This window comes from Haliotis rufescens, unplaced genomic scaffold (assembly GCF_023055435.1).
Source record: "Haliotis rufescens isolate VD_foot unplaced genomic scaffold, xgHalRufe1.0.p SCAF_7, whole genome shotgun sequence".
Lineage (NCBI taxonomy): Eukaryota > Metazoa > Mollusca > Gastropoda > Lepetellida > Haliotidae > Haliotis > Haliotis rufescens.
The window spans coordinates 1182333-1205652 of record NW_025964361.1 but is presented as its reverse complement, the minus strand read 5'-3'; the positions used below and the strand labels follow the sequence as shown (position 1 = coordinate 1205652).

General features: G+C 40.5%; 1 protein-coding gene across 7 annotated transcripts in view; it reads left to right on the top strand.

The window, feature by feature from the left end:
• Window positions 1-22522, top strand: part of LOC124139637 (kelch-like protein 5) — a 195268-nt gene extending 172746 nt beyond the window's left edge. For all 7 annotated transcript variants that reach the window (XM_046506885.2, XM_046506886.2, XM_046506881.2 and 4 more), the window contains 8 exons: window positions 925-1121; window positions 1640-1852; window positions 9296-9485; window positions 12223-12447; window positions 13210-13372; window positions 14490-14702; window positions 15309-15480; window positions 16223-22522. In XM_046506885.2, coding sequence (XP_046362841.1) covers window positions 925-1121; window positions 1640-1852; window positions 9296-9485; window positions 12223-12447; window positions 13210-13372; window positions 14490-14702; window positions 15309-15480; window positions 16223-16282 — 1433 coding nt within the window. In that variant the 3' untranslated portion in view covers window positions 16283-22522. The remainder of the gene's footprint in view (window positions 1-924; window positions 1122-1639; window positions 1853-9295; window positions 9486-12222; window positions 12448-13209; window positions 13373-14489; window positions 14703-15308; window positions 15481-16222) is intronic.
• The last annotated feature ends 798 nt before the right edge of the window (window positions 22523-23320 follow it).

Sequence of the window (23320 nt, the reverse complement as noted above, 5' to 3'; positions counted from 1 at the left end):
GTTGTTCCATGAAGATGCGGGTTAGAATTGATCTTCAGCTCTCATGCTTGTCATAAGAGGTGACTAACGAGATCGGATGGTCAGCCTTGCTGATTTGGTTGATTCATCTCATCATATCCCAATTGTGTAAGTTGATGCTCATGATATCAGTCACTGAATTATCTGGTCCAGACTTAGTTTGTTTAGTTAATCATTGTACCTAATTGAGATTGACCAATCACCAACCTGCCTGACCCTAGCCCAGTGGGCCAGTGAAGATCCAGATTAGAGTTGATGCTCATGATGTCAATCACTGTATTGTCTGGTCCAGACTTGATTATTTACAGACCGCCGTCATATAGCTCGAATATTGTTGAGTGCGGCTTTGTTAAACAAGAAACAAAACCTGATTTTAGTCACTGGATTGTCTTGTCCAGACTTGATTATTTACAGACCATCATCATATAGCTGAACTATTGCAGAGTGCGGCGTTAAACAAGAAACAAAACCTGATTGGCCAGTTGTAGAACCCGTACAAGGACAGCGGGACATTGTAATGTTTATAGTCTAACAAGACTATTTAACAAGATAGAAGTTCCTCTGGAATCAGATTTATGATCAGTTACATGTGTCTATAACAGTGAGCACAGGATGTTACGACTGAGGGGTATACAAAAACTTAGTCCCTAAAACCCTGTACACACCTCCAATGACACATGTAATTCATAGTGCCCCTTCTTCACACAGGGACCCTGGTTTGAATCTGTAAAGGGCACAGTTTGTGAAGCCTATGTGTAAGATCATGACCTTGAGACTGATGTTGCCCTTGACCTACATCACACAGAGACCCTGGTTTGAATCTGTAAAGGGCACAGTTTGTGAAGCCTATGTATCATATCATGACCTTGAGACTGACATTGACCTTGACCCTTGTGTGTGTTGCAGGTAAGATCGAGCTGAAGGAGGAGACTGTGGAGAGTCTGTTGTCGACGGCATGTCTGCTGCAGCTGTCGGAGGTGGTGGAGGCATGCTGCAGCTTCCTCATGAAGCAGCTCCACCCCTCAAACTGTATCGGCATCCGCCAGTTTGCCGACGCTCAGGGATGCACCAACCTCTACAAGGTGGCCAACAACTACGTGATGGTGAGTACTCCAGTGGGGCTCCTGGGTCCATATACCAGTATGCTGTGTTCAATATGATCTGTAGACAGTGGTAGAAACTTGCATTGTAGTCCACTAGTCCTTATAATGTATCAAAATATTGCTGACTATAACATAAAACAAAATTCAAACGCTCACTTGCAGAGTCTTTGATATTGCCAAAGTGACTTTAAATCTTTTCTCATTCACTCTTACTCAGACGGTCACTCATCTGCCATATGATTACTCTCTCGCTGTGTAATTAGCAGGTAGAACTTTGTGTCTAGTGGGATGCACATCCTTGAGTGTATTCAGTAGTCAATGGTTAGAAATTTGCACTAGTCCTATAGTCCTTGCCAAACTGCTCAATGTTAAAGGTATCATAAGGACTAGTAGAAAATTGCCATTTTTAAGGGTTTTGCTTAATGTTATGATTATAAGGACTAGTGGACGAATACTGTTAGTTTCTACTGCTGTAGTCTGTCAGCAGCACTCCAATGCCCATGTCCCTGGTGTTGCAGGAGAACTTTGTGGAGGTGATGAACAACCAGGAATTCCTCATCCTCCCGTCGGAGGAAGTCTGTAACCTCCTTGCCAGCGATGACCTCAACGTACCCAACGAAGAAACCATCTTCGAAGCTCTTGTCAAGTGGTCCAAACATGATTTGAATAACAGGAAAAAATGTCTTCCCAAACTTCTGTCTCACATCAAGCTTCCACTGATGGCGCCACAGGTGAGAGCTTTTACAAATTAGGTTAAGACATCAGACCTTTCCCTGTAAAGTATAGACTGGAATCGGTTCCATGCTTGTCAGATGTTGCTTAGATGGGAATTAGGTGGTCAAAATGGCTGAAGCTCTGTTTACTTTTGGACCTTAGTGCTGTGATCAAGTTGCGGTAGTCATGGCATGCACTGAGTTGGCTTTGTGGACTTGGAGTGGAGTCCATGACAAGATTCCTAGTTTGACCTTGGAGTTTGATGGCTCTGATTGCTGTAGGAATAATGGACTGTCTATCCTGAATGATGAAATGATATCCCAAGCCTCCATCCATTGTCAATTTAAAAAAGAAAGCGAAGAAAATTTATGAAACGTCAGCTCTCCAAGATGCTGTTTCTGCTGTGAAATCATTGTCCATTTCTGATGTCACAAAAAGTGGATGATGTTATATGGATTTTTTTAACAATGCAGGAGTATGATGTCATGTAGCTTTGACTGCCCATCCAACTTCAGAGATTCACTAAAATGCATAAGTGCAAATATCGAAAGATTTTTACATTCAGTATTTCAACCTATATGGGAAATACTTCATGTTATTACCCATTGGTCTATCTGTGCTAAATCAGAATATTCATCAAAAGGATACAATGAAACCTCATTTATGTGGACACTGTTAATGCAGCAACCCTTTCTTCCGAACAATTACTGTTGAAACAACTATTTGTGGTTGGTGCATTGAACCCCATTAATCAGGACAATGTGCCAGTTTTACTGGAAACGAGCATCCAGATTTGCAGGGTTTCAATGTATACAACCGGCAGTCTGAAACTCCATTCATTCTCTCAACAACTTGTAGTAGTCCATTTATGCCACGTCTAAAACCTACGTGAAGACTCAGGTAATCCCATTGCTTGTTTATGTGAACTCAGACTCATTCTGTGTGCAGAGTTATTGTAAACCTTAGATAACGGAGACTCTGATCGTCCCAGAGGGCTCTAGCAGGCCATCATGTGGCCTGGGTAGGGCTCCCACCACAATATATGGCCTCACTAGCGTGCCTTTTGTGTTGGAGGTTCATTGTGAACAAAGCACCCTTGGCTTAGTCTTCGTGTGTTTTTTGCTTTGAGATATGTTTTTTTCCAATTCTCTATTGATTCAAGACTACAGTGTAAGAATACGTCTATTGTCTGTATGACAAGCATGTGTTGTGGCTTGTATATCCAACATGTCATTTCCACTTGACTAATGCCTTGGTTATGTGCAGGTCTTGTGAGAAGATTGTCCCAAAAACTGAGTTTGAAAAGGTCATATGAGATATTTATCTGTGTCTATTGAATTATTTGTTTTATAAGAAACTATTCCAAAAAATATATATATGATTAAAACCTCCAAATTAAATTTGGATATTTTTATTCCTTGTCAAAGATAACAATTCATTCATTATTAATGATTCACGTCTTATAAATAGCATTCAGGACGACAGTATCTGTATCAGTGTATGTTTTTGTAGTTATCAATATCCTACAATCTTTTTACAGAAATTCTTTGTATCTAAGCTTGGGTTAGAAAATCGACATGCATTCTTAAAACACTCTGTATCTATGTTCTCAGTTATTAAAAAGGTGTGTTATCATCACAGAAATACCTTCTCTCCGAGATCCCAAAATGTCAAAATGGCCATTTTTTTTTCTTTGCAAGTTAATAAACTTACATGATCTCTCAAAGAAATACCTTGTAGCTAAGCTCCTACATGAAAAACTACCATTCTCTGACAGAAATGATAAATAAGCTTGACAAGCCTGAACCAGCGTTTGGCCACAGTCTTCTGTCTCTGTGTACAGCTCTGGCTGCTGCTGCTGATGGTGTTCCCCTTTGTCACTCATGATGCAGTAATCCCCCACTGCCTCCACTCCACTCCACTGCATTTAATCAAAAGTTCAGACCTGTCGATGGTGTGCTCTGCATTAATTAATGATGATTATTTCCATTCTGACAATAGTTGAGTGCCGGGGCTTAAGCCCCATAGGGATCAGGCTCGTTCCTTTAAGTGACGACAAGGGAGTTCTTCAGTTGGGTAACCTTGGCTTGTAAACAGCTGATGGTCGTTGAACTAGATCCATGTGAATTATGGATAACTTCAACAGCTATATATATAGTGGGACAGATATATTATTGGATATTTTTCTTAATTTTGAAAGAAACCAACAATGAGGGTTGAAATTTTAAAATATTTGGTTTTGAATAATGATTGTATTCACCAATTCAAAACATTTTTCAATTTGATGATTACTCTAGAATGATGGATGATGAAGGGGAATTTAAGCACAGAAATTAGGCTAAACTCCTTGTAATCCTAAAATAGAAATGCCTGATTCCTTTGTTCATTTTCTAAATTCAGCTTCATCTAGAGCTGCTGCTGTCATAACTTTGCCTGTAGACTTATAAATGCCTTAGACATGATATATATTCTGACATCCATGTTTGTTAGTTTTAGAGTTGATGCTGTCATAACTTTAAATTCAACATATTGATTTATGAGGGTCTTACAGCTGATGTTATGACTTTCAACAAATGTATAACTCTAGCAAAGTGCAAGAGCTGAAACTGTCAAATCGCTAGGGTCTAACATCATGAACATCATGAACATCATGAACATCATGAGTGGAGGTGAAAAGGGGTTAAACGTCATGTTTATTGTACTTACATGGAGACAGGGCTGGGACGGCTGGGCTGGGACGGCTGGGCTGGGACGGGTAACTCGGGTAACTTGGGTACTCAGGTCGGGTGGGTACTGAGTAGGATCTGGGTTCCCACAGGACTACCCGGACGTGTGATTAGTCACGTGATATATTGTTTAATGACAAAAATTATCTAGAACTCTTTGTTTAAACTACAAATCACTAATGTTCGCAGTTCTTTCTGACTACTATGCCCATTCCTTCTGACTGTTTTTATGTTTGAATAAAAATAAAACTTCAGTCAGCTTCAGTGTATACACCAGATCGTTTTATACATGTATCTAAACCCATTTTGCCAGGGCTACGGTCAAACATTTCCCAATCGGACAGTTTGTACCTACCTCTTGAGACCTACAGCAGGTACCCGGGTAGGGTCGGGTAATAGGGGGGTAGGTAGTAAATTTGGACTTGTCCCACTCCTGGTGTATATGTGTGGCTACTTGCACTAGTTTGGTCTAATGCTGGTTTTATAGTGCTAGCCTACTGAGATACCATGCTGCAGTTTAACATGACTACCCCACTCACACACAGTATACTGACTCCTGTCCCCTTAATGGTGAGCACCAGGCAAGGTAACAACAAGTAGCATCTTTTGACGTCTTTCGGTACGATACAGCCAGGGGATTGAACCACAGACATCCGCTCTCGGGGCAGACGCTCTGTCCACAACATCACAGACATCTGCTCTCGGTGCTCTGTCCACAACATCACAGACAGACGTAGATTTATGATAATTTCAGAGCATAGAAAGTGCTCATAAAGCATGCTCCTGGCACTATCATAGGTAATACTTTATGGATTACAAACCTGTGAAGATCCGGGGTAGAATAGGTCTTCAGCAACCCATGCTTGATGTAAAAGGCAGCTATGCTTGTCGTAGGAGGCGACTTACGGGATCTGGTGGTCAGGCTCACTGACTTGGTTGATGCATGTCATCGTATCCCAGTTGCGTGGATCAATGCTCATGATGTCAATCAAAGGATTGTCTGGTCCAGATTTGATTATTTACAGACCGCCGTCATTTAGCTTGAATATTGCTGAGTGCGGCGTTAAACAACAAACAAACAAATCATGGATTACAGTTCAAAGTTATCATTCGACTGTGCTCCACAGGCAGGGCAAGACAGGGTGTTGACAGGGGGATGGTGACAGATGCACTGACATTGAAAGCAGCTGACAGACTTTTTCCTCCTCCGTCTGGCATTCCTCTACATGGTTGAAACATGCCTAACCTGGTGCAGGAATGCCAGGAACTGTTGGAGCAATCATACACAGTTTTAGCAGGGGAGGGTATGGGAAATTTTCATATCTATGTTGGGTTTTTGGCTCCAACAATATGGTTTTGTTCGCTTGACACTAAGCTTCCTTTATTTTATGTTGCCTAGCGAGGGCTGGAACAGGGCCTCAGTGTTCTGGGGACTTCTAGATCTTGTCGGTTGGATTGTCAACAAGTGTGAAACTGTTGTTTTTATATTTTGAAGGTTATGTTGCGTTCACACTGTAATGAAAGTGTCTGGAAAACATTAGTTTTGAATACTTCTACAGAAAAAAGGCAACTTTAGAATTCTCGTGGTAGGAATATGGGATGTATAGCCTGCTGAGTGTTTATGAGATCATGGGAAATGAGTGAAAATGTTTCTATTCTCATTTTTGTTGCGTATTTAGTGCCTTTTAAAGGAAGCAATGTGGTTGTTAGATTTTCCTTGAAAAGATTGAAATGTAATGTTTTAACACTTGTGATTAAACTAAGCTTTCTGTTAAGAATTGTAATGACATTTTGACTTTTGCATGCTTTCTAAATTGTGTTGATATAGATTTCTAAAATAAATACAAGATTTTTCTGCCATGAATTTGTGCTCTGAACTGTCTGGGTAACCCTTGGGAACTTGGAATGGCTCACTTAGCATGTCCTCTTACCCTGATGATGCTGTCATCCTGTCCCTCATCTGCATCATCAATGAGTACATACCCCCAGAGATATACTGGAGAACAATTCATTGTTCTAAGTATACACTTCCGGGGTAGAATAGGTGTTCAGCAACCCATGCTTGCCGTAAAAGGTGACTATGCTTGTCGTAAAAGGCGACTAACGGGATCGGGTGGTCAGGCTCGCTGACTTGGTTGATGCATGTCATCGATCCCAATTGCGTTGATCGATGCTCATGATATTAATCACTGGATTGTCTGGTCCAGACTTGATTATTTACAGACCGCTGTCATATAGCTTGAATATTGCTGAGTGCGGCGTTAAACAAACAAACCAACCAACTAAGTATACACCTGCGGCGGTCTGTAAATACTCAAGTCGGGACCAGACAATCCAGTGATTAACATTCATAAGCACTGATCTACGTGATTGGGATATGAAGACATCAATCAGCAAAGTCAGCGAGCCTGACTACCCGATTTTTGTCCTGTTAGTCACCTCTTACGACAAGCATAGTTGCCTTTTACAATAAGCATGGGTTGCTGAAGACCTATTCTCTACCCGGATCTTCACTGGGAATGCATACATCTGAATAATGATAAGAAAATGTTTCATGTTGCCTCAATCTTTGAAACTAGGTAGCTTACTTTGGTCAGGTACCTCATGTGTTCTTTGGTACAGACAGATAGACAAACAGACAGATAGACATTAGACATGGGTACTTGCACAAAGTGATCTTAGTACTGAGATGACTGTAACATAGACTTTAGGTTGTCATAGCGCTTAGATCATTGGTGCAAGACTTTAGGTAGTCATAGCGCTAAGATCATTGGTGCAAGACTTTAGGTAGTCATAGCGCTAAGATCATTGGTGCAAGACTTTAGGTAGTCATAGCGCTAAGATCACTGGTGCAAGACTTTAGGTAGTCATAGCGCTAAGATCATTGGTGCAAGTCAGCTCAGGGATCAGTCCAGAATCTGATACAGTTCATGAAGCCAAATCTCGATGTCCAAAGCTGAAATGTTGTCAATGGGTGTAAAACTCTACAACTCAGTAATGCCAAAGACCTGGGGTCAGTTCCAAAACCGAAAGAAAATCTTTTTAAATCTGATCTCCATGTCTAAAGCTGAAATGTTGATGAAGTGGAAGTCACCCCTACTCACTCACAGGCCACAGCTTGTCTCATCATACCAAACATCAGGGTTCGATTCCAAAACCAATATAGTTTCTGGAACCGGAACTCCATCTTAAGCTGCAGTGATGATAATGTGGCGTAAAACCTTCCTCAGTCACTTGATTGGCTTAACACCCCTTCACTCTCCCCATCATCCCTGTTGTGGCTGTCTGCGATATTGACCACTACATGCCTAACAGCTACTTGTCACCCTGTCAGTCTGGGAGATGCTTCTTTGGTGACACTGACCCTGCCATGTTAGGGTCAAGACTTACTTAATGTCTCAATCTGGTTCAGGTTGTTGATTGAGGGGAAACTAACAGCATCTTGGGATAGCCAGCAATTGCCGAATTAGCAAGCGGTGGGTCTCCAAGGAGGGCGACAATTAATGTGGTTGTGTGCGGATTTACTTTGTTTGGGGAGGACGTACACTTCCATACATGTCATTATAGAAATGGAAATTCCATCAGCGTGACTGAAATAATGTGGTGAAACTCTGGCTTTGGTTGTGCCAAAATCATAAGAGATAACATGGCTGATTTGGTTTTGCGTGTTTGGGAGGTTATTTGAGTGTAAATTGGTGATAGTATTACAACCATGCTCCACATTAAGCAAGTTATGTTCTGAGATCAAGCATGCTCCGATGTGGCTCGTATTGTAAGGGAAGGAGCGTCTCGTATGGAGGGTAACGAAACGGAAAGCAGTAATTATTGACAAGTGAAAACTGAGAAGTACAACGTTTGGTTAGAAGGGATGGATGAACATGAGCGTCTGGCTTCCGTTGGCGGAGTATTGATTGCCGGACTCCTCCTGAAGCTGTAGGGATGATCAGTAGATTGAGAGAAGCCAGATAGATGAGAGATTAGGGTGTGGAGTCGGTGTTATGGGCAAGAATGGTTATGATTAGTATTGATTACATTTGACAAAGACCTGCCTCCGGGAAAGACTCAAGTTTTGCCAGTGGAATTTATAACTGTCACCGTATTAAAGAAAATGCCGATATTTCTAATATTAGGGAATAATTGCCTAGGGTTGTGGTATCTATTACGTAGAATATGTCATGTGCATAGCAGCAAAGTCCTGCAGAGTTCGTTTTGGGTATGTGGGTATTGAGTGTGTTGTCATGATGCATATCTAGAGATTCAAACATGAGCTTGCAACTTGTGATGTCTTTTTTTGGAAGACGTTATTTTGAGAAGGAATTGTCTATTGAGTTGTTCCCAGTTGATGAGCCACACCCTCATGGTTATTCTACCTGCAGTGTTTTATTGTATGATAAACAACTCCCACTCATCATTGATTTTTTAAATATATTCAGTTTGTGTATTGGTTTCCTATCTAGTAAGACGAAAGTAACATAATCCCCAATAATTTTTATTTTTTTATCGGGAAGGTATTTAGAAATTTTTTGTGTTGTGTGTCTTAGGTTTCCTTTCCTTGATAAAAATCTATTTATCTTAAAAGAATAAACAAAACATAACACAATATTACCCATTTATAAGGACGAAATGGATCATGAATTTAAAGTAAATGGTTTGACATTACATAGGTTGCTAATACTGGCATTAAATCTTCCTGTATATAAAGCTTGACTCTATGTGTTGCTTTTTTTCTGTCAGTTCATTGCGGACTGTGTGGAGACGAACCCACTGTTCCGGGATGACAAGGAGTGCCAGACCCTGATCATGGAGGCCCTCAAGTACCATCTGCTCCCGGAGCGCAGGTCCTCTTTCCAGAGCCCCCGCACCAAGCCCCGCAAATCCACCGTCGGGGTCATGTATGCCGTGGGAGGCATGGACTGTACCAAAGGTAAGCCTTGCAAGTCCACCGTCTGGGTCATGTATGCCGTGGGAGGCATGGACTGTACCAAAGGTAATCCTTGCAAGTCCACCGTCGGGGTCATGTATGCTGTTGGAGGCATGGACTGTACCAAAGGTAAGCCTTGCAAGTCCACCGTCGGGGTCATGTATGCTGTTGGAGGCATGGACTGTACCAAAGGTAAGCCTTGCAAGTCCACCGTCAGGGTCATGTATGCCGTGGGAGGCATGGACTGTACCAAAGGTAAGCCTTGCAAGTCCACCGTCGAGGTCATGTATGCCGTGGGTGGCATGGACTGTACCAAAGGTAAGCCTTGCAAGTCCACCGTCAGGGTCATGTATGCCGTTGGGGGCATGGACTGTACCAAAGGTAAGCCTTGCAAGTCCACCGTCAGGGTCATGTATGCCGTGGGAGGCATGGACTGTACCTAAGGTAAGCCTCACAAGTCCATCATCAGGGTCATTTATACCTCGCCTTTTGGCATAGCATCACTGTGTTTCAAAATAAGTCACGAGTTCATGGTAAAAACTTTCATGTTGCAAATCAATGGTTAAATGGTCCCTAGATTCCGATACTGAAACAGCAAGCATCTAAAGCCCAATGACCAAACAAGGTATCATAACTAGATCACATATTAAATCTTTTTCCATCTGTAATATCTGTATATATTTTTGGTATGTCTTTCTGTGAATCACTGGCACCAGCGATTCAATTATTAATATCTCATTTAATGTTTCATCAGCTACAAAGTTTGAGAGTAGTTGAAAGACACTAGTCTCTTTGAAATATTGGTTGAAGAGGCAAACTGAAGTATATATAAAGTGAAAACAGTTTGGCATTTACAGTAAATATTTAGTATCAATTATCATGTTAGTATTAACTGCCCATGAAAAAGGTTGCCAGAATGTGAATATTTATCCAAATGATGGGATAGACTGGAAGTGATGACAGCTCAAAGCCCTCAAGATAAATTAGTTCTCCTTACTGAAACTAGAAGGAACTTTGATCATTGTTTATTGGGCTGGTTGAGGCCAACGCACGATATGGTAAATGTCAGACATTGTCTGCAATGTTTATTATGGCCACACCAAGTCATCATCGTATCTGTTACAAAGTTTAAGTCAGATTATTACGATTAAATTGACCTGATGCGCGGGGACTTTTCCTTTGTTGGCTGTTCTGGATGTAACTTCACATCAGCATTTCAGTAACTCTCGTATCTATAAACTGATACTAGTCTCTGGAGACGATGTGTATGAGCACTGTCGGTATTACTGTCATAGATGAAGCACTGGTTATATGTAGCATGCTTTGTTCAATATGCATAGGGTATCTGTTAATAGGATTTCCTTTCTGAAAACAAATATTAGATGTATATATCTCACAGACATAACTGATAGCTAATAGTGATGTTAATTCTTTTTGTTATGTAGAATACAGAATACAAATAAGGCTACAACATGGGAATGCATTAAAATCACAAAGTGACAATATTATGAGTGAGTGAGTGGGTTTGGTTTTACGCCGCTTTTAGCAATATTCAAGCAATATCACGGTGGGGGACACCAGAAATGGGCTTCGCACATTGTACCCATGTCGGAATTCGAACCCGGGTCTTCGGCGTGACGAGCGAACGCTTTAACCACTAGGGTACCCGACTGCCCCGACAATATTATGTTAGTAGCCTGGTAAACTAAAATTTCAGCCACTATATTTGTCATATTTTGAAAATTTCCCCAAATTTCTCCTAGTCTTGTCAGTACTTCAAGTATTAAACATTGTTTTATCTTGGAACATAGGTCTGTCGAGTTCCTAAGTCAGACAGTTGCTTTTGTGAAATCTACTCTTAGCTACTGAATGTGACATTTACTTCAGGTGGCGCCATCAACTCCATTGTTAAAGACTGAAATGGAAGTCAATTGATCAAGATAATGACTGCAATAAAAGGCCCTTAGATTACTGATTGATTTTCAAATCGGATGTAAAACCATTGAAGAGTTGTAGCTTATTTCATTTAGATCTGACATTAGCCAGAGGTTTCTGATTTTAACATTTCTGGAAATTTTGATATCCAGTGACATGTGAAAACCCATTATGTTTAATGAAGTAACACAAAACTTGTCAGTAGGTTTCTGTTACACTGTGTGAGTTCTCACTGGTATGCTAGTACGTACGTCATGATACAGTAGATGGCGTCCTAGGCTTCTCATCACAACAGAACCTTCCTCGTTTGCAAAATGTGGAGAAAAACAACTAACTTGTTGTTAGGATAAATATTGGTCAAACTTTTATATGATCAATGCAGTATTTTGTCATCGAGCCGGAATAGATGTTTTTTTCATATTTGGGTTTGAGAAAGAGATCGAAGTATTCATGTGTAGTGAAAAGTCCTCACATCCTGGTAACCAGTTTCATTCAATAAAGTTTTTAACCAATCAGATTACAGCACTTATTAAGATCTTCTGGTCAGGTGTAAATATTATCAGTTTTGACCATGACAAACGGCTTAGACAAATGCTAGTTCTACTACAGCCATGCTTTCTAGTTTCAGGGGCCCCGTTCCACAAAACGATCATAGTGCTATGATTGTCGTAAGTCTATCTATGTTAAGGTGGAGGAGTTACAATCCTCTTAGCGCTAAGATCGGTTTGTGGAACAGGCACTGGACTCGAGGCAGTGCAGCAGTGAGATGTAAATTGCGTAGTCTCAGATTGTCTTACTGTTCCAGGAGCCACAAGCATCGAGAAGTATGACCTCCGTACCAACACGTGGACGCAGGTGGCCAACATGAATGGTCGCAGGCTGCAGTTTGGTGTTGCTGTCTTGGAGGACAAGTTGTTTGTCGTTGGGGGCCGAGATGGGCTGAAGACTCTCAACACCGTGGAGTGCTACGACCCCAAGAAGAAGTCGTGGACTCTCATGCCTCCTATGTCCACCCACAGGCATGGTCTGGGTAAGGCTGACTTGGGATACTGTTGACCCACAACAAGTACGAGAATCTGTACTTTACTCAGAAAGTGTTATCCCAAATATGACTTTGAAGATATGACTGTTGTTAGCTATGTTAGAGTAGGGAAGTTACGACAGTCACAGTGTTAAGATCAGTTAGTCCTTGTTGATTTATTATGTGTGCTTATTGTCAATTCTTGAAGCCATCAATCTCATTAAAATCAGATCTTAGTTCTGAGGACATCCCATTACGGGTCACGTCAGACCAACCTTGCGCGAACTTTGACCGACCAATGGAATGACCAATCAGAAGGCAGCTTTCTCGTGCTTTATGGCACTATTTTCAAATTGGCAACAACACTTCGAAACATATTTTGACAAAACCTCGATTAAAAATTTGAAACCTGAACAAAAGAATATTCTGGAATGGCTAATAGATGGTCCAGATTGTAGGGATTCAGTCGTTAAACTCGTAACTATTGTTCGGAATACCCTGTGTTAAAGTTTACGAGGATGCATGATTAGAAATCACATTCCGACTGTCACTTTTATGATCTGGTAAGCGACGCTCTGATTGGGCAGATGAAAGGTCGTTCTGACGTGACCCCTAATGGGATGTCCTCAGATCTTTGTTTAGCGGTAACGAGAACTAAGGTCTGATTTTAATGAGATTGTGAAGCCATGGTCAAGTGCTGAAAGAGATGGTTTTGATTTCAATGGCTATGTTTTATTTCTTGTCACTGATCTGATGCCTTGTCTTCTGCAGGAGTGGGTGTTCTGGAGGGGCCGATGTACGCGGTGGGAGGACATGATGGCTGGTCATACCTGAACACCGTGGAGCGATGGGACCCCCAGGCCCGACAGTGGAGCTATGTGGCCCCTATGTCCACCACACGCAGCACCGTGGGCGTCGCCTCCCTTGCTGGGAAGTAAGTACAACACGCAGTGGACACATGTCTTCATCCTGTAGAAGGTTGTGGGGACAGCTGTCACGTCATATCCCTTGACAAGATTCTATGTGACCCACCATGAGAAAAGGACCTTATGGGTGCTAGGAAACAGTTGTGTTGTGACGTCATGAAGAGGGACATGTGACGTCAACTTACTTCCGTAAAAAATGGCCATGTGTGCGGACTGTACAAAAATATCTAATTTTTCTCTCGTTAGTTCGCTATGTAGTAAAAGCATTATTTCAAACATTTCAGCATACATGTCTATGTTCAATTAATCAGACATTATATTTAAAAGCTGCACCTAATACATAAACAGTAATAAGTCTGAAAATGGGACTTTGCAGAAAATGAATCCAAATTTTTGATGTCAGTATCTCTGTAATGAATATAAATTGAAGCTTGTGAATTGTGAAGATGATTTTTCAAAGATGTGATTTTTTCACTTGTAAGGTCCCTTTTCTCCTGCTGGGTCATGTATGTTAAAAATGTTCCATATTGGGCAGTGTGGGAAATAGTTTCCCAGTAGTACCAACCCATTGGGCTAACTTATCACCAGTAGCCTTCGTCCTGAAGCAGCTTAGTGGGCAGACTAGCCTGGTAGTCAATGGGTTGGTTTTTTTCACATGGAAAACCAGGTTTAATTATCAACAAGAGTACAATGCGTTAAGCCATTATTGGCATCCCCTGCTGTGACATTGCTAAAAGCAATGTAAACCTCTCTTTGCTTATTTTGAGAAAAAAACTGATGCACAAACTGCAGCATTTTGAAATTACATCACAAATTTAACAAGCTACTGATTGTGTGTTGAAGGCATTATTAGGTTAGTGAACCAGGTGCTATTTTGATAAATGAAGTGTGTTTTATGGTATGACTGTTATAGAGTTTCCCTCTGTCACTAAACAAATTGATGACTAGCTGAAGATACTTAAGTCTCAGATGATCCTCGGTTATGCCATAAAAATTGTTCTCATCTGTGACAGGGTTCCCCGTGTGTTGCTGTGCTCAGTATGGATTCACAGTGATAAACTTAACACAGAAACAGTATTTCAGGATGCTCTAGTTGGGAGTAAAACAATTTTTTATTTCCACCAGATTGTTTGCTGTGGGTGGTCGTGATGGAAGCTCCTGCTTGAAGTCGGTGGAGTGTTTCGACCCACACACCAACAAGTGGACACACTGCACCCCGATGTCCAAACGGCGGGGTGGCGTGGGCGTGGCTACATGTAACGGGTTCCTGTATGCTGTCGGGGGTCACGAGGCTCCGGCTACCAACCCCACCTGCAGCAGATTTGAGTGTGCAGAACGGTGAGGACTATAATGTGTTGAAGGGCCGCTTTATAGTTCACTGATAAACAATGGACCACTCATCATTGGCAGATACATTTTCTTAGAGGGCCCAATGGAAATCTGAGTTAGAACAGGTCCCCAGCAACCTATGCATATCGTACTCGATACTTGGTGCTTTGGTTGATTCCGTGTCATCCTACCATGTCAGTTTGAAACGTTGCTCATTATATCAATCACTGGTTTGTCTGGTCCAGACTTGGTTATTTACGGGCTGCTGTCATTTATCTGGAATATTATGCAAATGCAAATAATAGTTGTATAGATACTTCTGTGATATTTTCATTTGATTGTAAGAAATTCTTTAATGAAAAAATAACGAAGAGTTATATTCCTTTGTTGTAATGATTTTCTGGCCGGAGGGATCAAAAGTGACAAACCAAGATGATTTCATTCATGATGCTTGGCCTGGCAGCTGTACAGTGGCAGAATCAAACCTCTACTCACTTTTTCACCCCAAACAAGTTATTGTATTACAGTAGTAGTTGTAGTTGTAGTAGTAGTAGCTCCGTAAATGATTGTCATCCTCTGTTTGACACTGGTGACACGATACTGAATCTCCCCCAGATATGACCCGAAGACGGACCAGTGGACCATGATCTCCCCGATGAGCTCCCCCCGAGATGCTGTGGGCCTCTGCCCACTAGGAGACAAGCTGTTCGCTGTGGGGGGTTATGATGGCCAACAGTACCTCAATGATGTGGAATCGTATGATCCCATCACCAATGAGTGGACCAAGGTATGTGTTACAAGCAAGCGTGGGGCTATAGTGGAGATTTTACTGGTGCTTCACCCGTCTGGTACGCGCAGGCATGGCTGATAGTGTCATTCATGATCACCTTGGTGAAAAGTTGAATATTGGTCTTTTGAAAGCATAGTCCACTGTCCTATTTAATCTGTTGATAATATTAATAAAGAGTATTTCAGTAAAATCTGTTGATAATATATGATTAAGGAGTATTTCTGTAAAATGATAGTTGGGGTCTTAAGGCCTGTGAGTGAATGAGTGAGTATGGTTTTAAGCCGCTTTTAGCAATATTCCAGCAATATCACGCCAGGGGACACCGGAAGTGGGCTTCACACATTGTGCCCATGTCGGGAATCGAACCTGGGTCTTCGGCATGATGAGCGAACGCTTTAACCACTAGGCTACCCGACCACCCCCTTAAGGCGTGTCATCCGCGACGTAATTTCACTTACTGACAAATCTTATGATGGCAGAGACATGTCGTTTCAAGGATGATGTTATTTTCTGTTTCAAGAATGTTTTTTGTTATTGTTGTCAAGCATGTTGTTTGTTGTCAATGATGTTTTTGTTTGTTATTTCAAGGATGATGTCATGGTTGAAGTAAAAAAGCCCTGCGTTATCCATGACTTAATTTCATTTACTGACAAATCTTACAAATTTTGATAGCAGAGACATGTTGTTTCAAAGATGGTGCTACTCATTGTTTCAAGGATGATGATGTTTGTTGTTTCAGGTTGCGTCACTGTGTACGGGTCGAGCGGGCGCGTGTGTGGTCCATGTCCCTTCTAGCTGACTAGCAAGAAAGCGGTCACTCGCCCTGCTCAAGAAGTGGCCCTCAGGACTCCTCCACCTGAAGAAGGTCAAGTCTCAGCTGTCTACCTGGCTCTAATCAACACACTACCATGACAACCATCATGTTTCCATGGTGATTGTCATCTTCCAAGTCTCAGGAGTTTGATAACCATCATTTCCATCTGTATCCACAATGATTCCATTCATCTCTCTGACTGTCCTTCACCTCGTCGATACGTCCTTGAGATGAAACCAACTTCGCCCTTCATTGTCAAAACACTACATTTCTCCACTGTTATTATGGAATAAAGATTCTCCAAGTGTCCATCGACCCATCTGCAAGGATGACTAGTCCAAACCTGTCTCAGCTGGATCAGACCAGGGAAATCCAGCTGTGTTCTCTATACACTGTCTGCTGAAGTGTGATGTTGAGATGACCTGCTGACCTGCTGGTAGTCCAGGAGTTTGTCCGCTGTGTGGAATCTGATGAGATTCTGTCTTGGGTATCTGTGAGTGACTGCTTCCATTGCTGCTTCCGTTGGCTGCCAAGATCAAGGCTGCTTCTGACGGATATGTCCAGTGAGAATTTTGACAGTAATTGTTTGATTCAGGATTCTGTCAGATAGAATTCTGTAAGCATTGGTTTTATCAGAGATGCCTCAGCTAGCCTTTATGGCAGTGATTGCTCAGATTTTGAGAGTCATGAATGTGATATGAAATGTTTTTGGGGTCTATTTGGAGCCATCGTGGCTCATTATTGGTGACAATAAGACATGTTTGCTTTGTGATCAAATGCTTGATTGATAGGCAAGCTTATGGAAACTATTATCAAAAGTGCTGCTTTGGATGCAAGGAGAGAGATGCGTGAACTTGCATCCTGTAATACTGAACTATGGATGTAGTGGATTCTGAATCCGTTTCCTAGGCGATGTGATTTTGATGGAAACAAGTTTCAACCAGGTTTTTGACATCAAAAGTCTCGAGAGATGGGTTTCGATGAGTCTGACACGATACACCTGACTCCGTGTCTATTCATCTGATGGGTGGAAGTTTGCATGTATGTGAGTTTGGACTGAAATACCCCTGCACTTTCAGAAGACAGTTGATATGCAAAATGTTTCGAATGTTTCGACAGTTTTTGTCAGGAAAATAATGGTGTGTTCTGTATCTAGTGATGAAGACCTTGCTTCAAGATGAGTGAGGTCCTGCGTCTAGTGATGAGAGGTGTAGCATATATTTGTCCTTTAGGACTTTTTGAAAGAAACATATCGCAACTATTGTAATGTGAGTTGACTGCATCGTTACATAGGACCTGATTCTGTGGTGCTGAAAAGTGTGCCTTAACTCAAGCCATTCAAGAGATCTTTCACAGTCAGTGCTCAACTCTATTAGAAACATAAACAGCGCAGGACGTTGTTTTCTGTCAACTACTGCATTCGTAGCTCTTCGAAGGATGACGTCAAAGTGTGCAATGAGATTATGAAAAATTCAACTCTTATTCAAGCATCAATGCAAAATATTGTGAACCATATTGCTTTAAGTGTGTGGATTTAAAAATATTTTGATGTTTATCAAAATATTTTTGTTACAAAACCTTGAAATGTTACACTTTACACTGGTTTGGTGGGGGGAGGGGGAGGGGGAGCATCTGCAATGCTGTTTAATCTTAAATATATTACCATAATGTTGAATGTGATCGTGTGCTGTGCAATCAGTCAGTCAATCAATGTCTATTTAAAAATCAAATAGGATTCAGTATGGTTAAATCCTGTCAGATCCTTTCTATTAGCGGATGTGCTAATATTGTGTAGGAAATGTGTCACGTAACTACAACACACTTTGAGTAGCATTCGCTTCACTTGCTATTCTATAGGATTTGTTTTGGTGTTTGGCCTGATATTTATTGACATACATAGAATAATATGGTATCTTGCCCAATAGCTGAAATATTTTTACTATAATTAATATTTTTCTAGTCATGGAAAAATAAATGGCAGAGTGCTTCAGTTAGCTTGGTAGTTAATTCTTTCTGCTTGTAGGATCTGTGTAGTAGGGCTCAATGGATGGATGTTAATTTATGATGAACGGCTGCAAAATTTACTTCATGTAAACAATTTGTTTATGGATTCTGATCGATATCCTGTGAATATAATTTGAGGTAATTTATTGTGTTTATGACAACACTAGTCCGAGGATTATTAAGTCTGTTCATTCTTAATCATTGAACTTAATGATGAAAGGTAATGTATTTTGAAAACAGGAATTGTTTCAAATGTTGTTTTTTACCTCCATGATGAAAATACTAGAACAAGATGGGTGCAATGTTATTCTTGTTACTTTGAGCATTGTTAATCAATTTTTACGAAATTTGCAACTTGTCATTCACTTTTGAATAATTCATATTTGCTTGTTCGTGCAGTTATCCCCATTTAAGAAATGTTGGTTATTTAATAATCCCCTTCCAAGAGTTGAGGATGATTGTGTTTAGAGTTGTTAGTTTTGTTACTATACCGTCTTTGCTGTGCAAAAACATCCGGGTTTATACAGGGCATTGATTAGCTGTGAAATTGTAGCTCTGTACTGCTTGTACTATCCAACAATGTCAGATTGTGAAAACAGCAGTACCTTGCTACAATCATTTCGGACAGTACAAGCAGAGAGTTACATAGCTGCAACAATTTCAGATAGTAAAAGCAGAGCAGTACGTAACTATGACGATGTTGGATAGTAAAAGCAGGGCAGTACGTAACTACAACAATGTTGGAAAGTAAAAGCAGAGCAGTACGTAACTATGACGATGTTGGATAGTAAACATGGTAAAAGCAGGGCAGTATGTAACTATGACGATGTTGGATAGTAAACATGGTAAAAGCAGGGCAGTACGTAACTATGACGATGTTGGATAGTAAACATGGTAAAAGCAGGGCAGTACGTAACTACGACAATGTTGGATAGTAAAAGCAGAGCAGTACATTGCTACAAATTCACAGCTGGATCTAGATAGTCGTGTCTATATTGGACAGGTGTGACAAGTTTGGTGATATGTAGTTAAGGAGTTATTTACTGATGGTGTCTGGACCTAACACACTGATAGCGGTGCTTCTGTAACATAGAATCCTCACTGTATTGTACAATATGAATAATGTATTATGCTACTGTGTACAGGGACTTGTATTTCACTTCTGTCAAAAACAGCTATTGAATCATATGGAAAATCAATTCTAATCTGACCTTTTAAGTTTGAAGTGATTTTCTTTAAATGCACTGTACTTTCATCTCTTCTTTGGTTTTGTCAGGTAATATTTGTTCCATTGAGGATATATATGTACATACGTTCATGAACCTTGTTTGTGGTGGGAAAGTTGGATCAGGTCCTTTTTCGTTTGTGAACATTCACGTTTCTTGGACCTGAAGACCTGTCTTTCTGGAATGAACTCATTTACATGTGTCACAGAACTAACTCCAAATTGAGCAGGAAGTCACTACAATGACCTTTGACATTCCATGTGACCATGGTAGTATATTCTTGACAACTAGGTATATTCACAGCCATCATTGATGAACATCGGCTGTAGATCTCTTGTTGATCCCCGAGTCCCATACAACCTGATCATAGAGCCAATCATCACAGATCTTTTAATTTGTAAAGGAAATTGAGATATGTTTTAAAATATTATTGCTTTTGCTTCTCACTCCCTTGAGAAAAGATCAGCAAGCTTTTTGTTTCAATGTACCGTTTTAAAAATTATCTTTTTAAGTACCAAGATTGAGCACCACTTTGTCTTTTTGTATCGCAGCAATTTAGGGTATGAAAGAAGGGATATTTCAAGATGATAATACTTAAAGATTGAATACTAAAATAATTTTGGGCTAGTAAATTCAGACTTGGCATGGACTACAGAGATAGAAACTGCAAGAGATTATTTGCTTATATTTGCATTTTGTTCAGTTTTATTTCTTGTTAGCGATCATTTATCAGAAACTACAGCGTCCATGAGTAAGAAAAATCAGCATTACTTGTGTTAGTCTAAGAAAGTACTGGCCAGTAAAATGTCGTGATCATCGTCATCTTATTCCGATGCATTTTTTCAGTAGCCAAAGAAACACGTTCCAGTCAGTATAGACAGATTTTAGATGTTGATATAGCCAAAATATTCAACATGCCAAAGTACATGTAGACACTGAATGTGATGTTGTGTCTCATGCTGTGACAAGGACTTTAAGCAACAACAGTAAATAAATGATACGTTTAGCCAGTAAACATTTTTCATCACTTTCACTGGAGAAGTTTTAGTTTCAACTTGCATCATATTCTCTTTAAATATTGTATCATCTATTGTTTGATGGGTTTGCCAACCAGTCACTGTACAAAACATTGAGTACCAATTTGCTATATAATGTAAAGTCAGTCTTGACTTGGAACATTCACAATGCTATCTTGCCTCTGATTGGTTGGTTGTGGATCTGTCGTGTTTGTTGATTGGTGTTTTGTTATTAGATGTATCATTGATCATGTGTGGAACCCTGCACTCTAGAGCCAATCCCAGCTTGGAGGGTGTGACAAGAGTGTTATAGAACTGTACTCACCATAGACCCAGGACGTTGTGCAGCTAGTAATACACCTTGTACATGCCTGCATACAGGGGATGGTGTCACACTTGGTAGTTTTCAGAATTTAAGGAAAATTCAGTAACATATGCAAGAAGTGAGGCATATTTCAAATGTGTTTTTCCATCAATGCAATTAAGAAAAGATGTTTAAAACATATTTTCAATCAATCAGTTTTATTTTTGCAAATTAAGATTTGAATCGACATTGATTTGGCCAAATATATCAAATATTGATATCTGAAAACATGCCAGCTTTCCTCACTTTACTCATGGGAGGATTGTATAATTGGGCAGGTTATTTCTGAGAGAAATGTATGGTTTTTGAAAGTTCTACAGTATTCTGAATTAATATCAGTGTCAGTTTGGATAGCTTCCCAGAGGCTAACATCATGATGGAAAGGAGCCATGGTGAGTTTGTCTGCTGGTAGAGCCACCTCTGTGACATGCTGTGTTGGCTTGTGTGATACATGTAAATATAGCCAGAAATGGGATACCCTCTCTACAGAGGTGGGTCATATTTTCAAAACCAGCAATTGTAACCATTCAAACCTATTTATGAAACATGTTAGATGTGAAAGCTTTTCAACATACGTTAAACAAATTCAAAAGTATTTAGATGTGATTGTCTTTTGAGATTCTTGAAATGTATTAACTATTTTTCTATCACAGATGACTAGTGCTACAATAACAATATTCATCTGTATATTAGGACCGACTATTCTATGTTCATGGTGGTAAAAAAGTCTCATTGTGGTTCTTTACATGAGAAGCGGAACCAATTTGTGGTGTTGACAATTTCGTTTTCATTTACCAAGTGAATACAATGGTCAATCCCAAAGTTTGTTAGATTTGATGATGATGAATGTTTAATCCTCTGTAGAGAAGCAGAGGTGTCTGCTGAACAACGACACACCCTCGTAGTCCCAGTCTCCATGTGAGGAGGCAGCACAAGCACCGTCGTTCACTCCTCGTCCTCCATCCCAGCTGAATAGTTAGTGTGCTTGACTTGCAGCAACCTGGCTTAGACAATGCAACTTCTATAGCCATAACTCACATCAAACTATTTTTATACCGACAGAAGATATTTTGATATTCATATTTCACGTATCATCCAGCCTTGTCTAGGTGCTATCTCCAATCATATCACATAGGTACTACTGTCCAGTCCACTGATTGTAAAGTCTAGTTGCATTGTCTTGCAAAAAAGATTCTTACATCATTGTTATTGTACAATATTATGTGTTGTCTTATTTTTGTCCTACATACATGACAATTTCAGATGGAATTCATTTTAGTTTGGTTGTTTCAGTACCACGGGAACCCCTAGCTTTAATGGTTTGAAATCATGGACAATTTAATCTAGCATCATTCCAGTTTAGTACTGACTGATATATGTTCCTTTCAGGAAAGGGTTTCAGTTTTGTGGTTTACTAAAAGCATTTGATCACTTAAGTCATACAAGTTGTAAGCACAAACTCATTTTGTACTTTTCTACAACAAGCAGTTGTCCAACATATAGTATATCTTTCAATCATATCTGCCATCCAGCACATTGTCATTGTGTATATATGTAAATAGGAACTTCAGCATAACATTTATTTTGCATGACTGAATAAAGGTTATGGATCCTCTACTTGTGTCGGTTTTCTTTCTAAGAGCGTAGCAACAATGCCAGCGAATGAAGATAAGCAAACACCAGATACATGTTGATAGATTGAAGTATCACTGTGTTGCAGGCGCTTACGGATTAAGTCTGTGATTTGAACCTATGGTCAGCTGTTCTGGGAAAGGGATGCAACTTGGTGCAGTGAATACTGCCTTCTTGAAGAATGTTGACTGGCCATTGGCCAACGAAATTCAAAGGAGTGAGTGAGTTGGGTTTAATGCCTCTTTTAACAGTATTACAGTTATATTAGGCGTGTCAGCTTAATGTGGGAGGAAAGCCCGAAGTGATGCAGGTCTCAGACGTTTACCACTTCGGTGAAACCCACGAGCACGGGTATGGTGCTGACAAACCTAGAAACATAATCGGGGCGAACCGGGATTCGAACGCAACACTGCACAGCGAATCGCGACGACTGGGCCACCCGTGCTCCCCAGTCAACAAAGGAATCATAAGAGAAGTCATCATCGGGGAATAGATGTTTGTATCAATAAATGACTCTAGTATTAAAAAGGGGGTTGGGTAGCCCAGCGGTTACAGTGTTCACTTGTCATGCCCCAGACCCGGGTTTGATTCCCCACAGGTGTACAATGTCCGAAGTCCAAACATAATGCTGGAATATTGCTAAAAGCAGCCTGAAACTATACTCACTCACTTGTATTAAAAAACACACTTAAAATGCAGTCCATGTAGTGTTCAGATGTAAAGCACTCCATGTTGTTTTATCACAGGAAGTAGCTGATCCGCACAATCCTGTTGGAGCTGT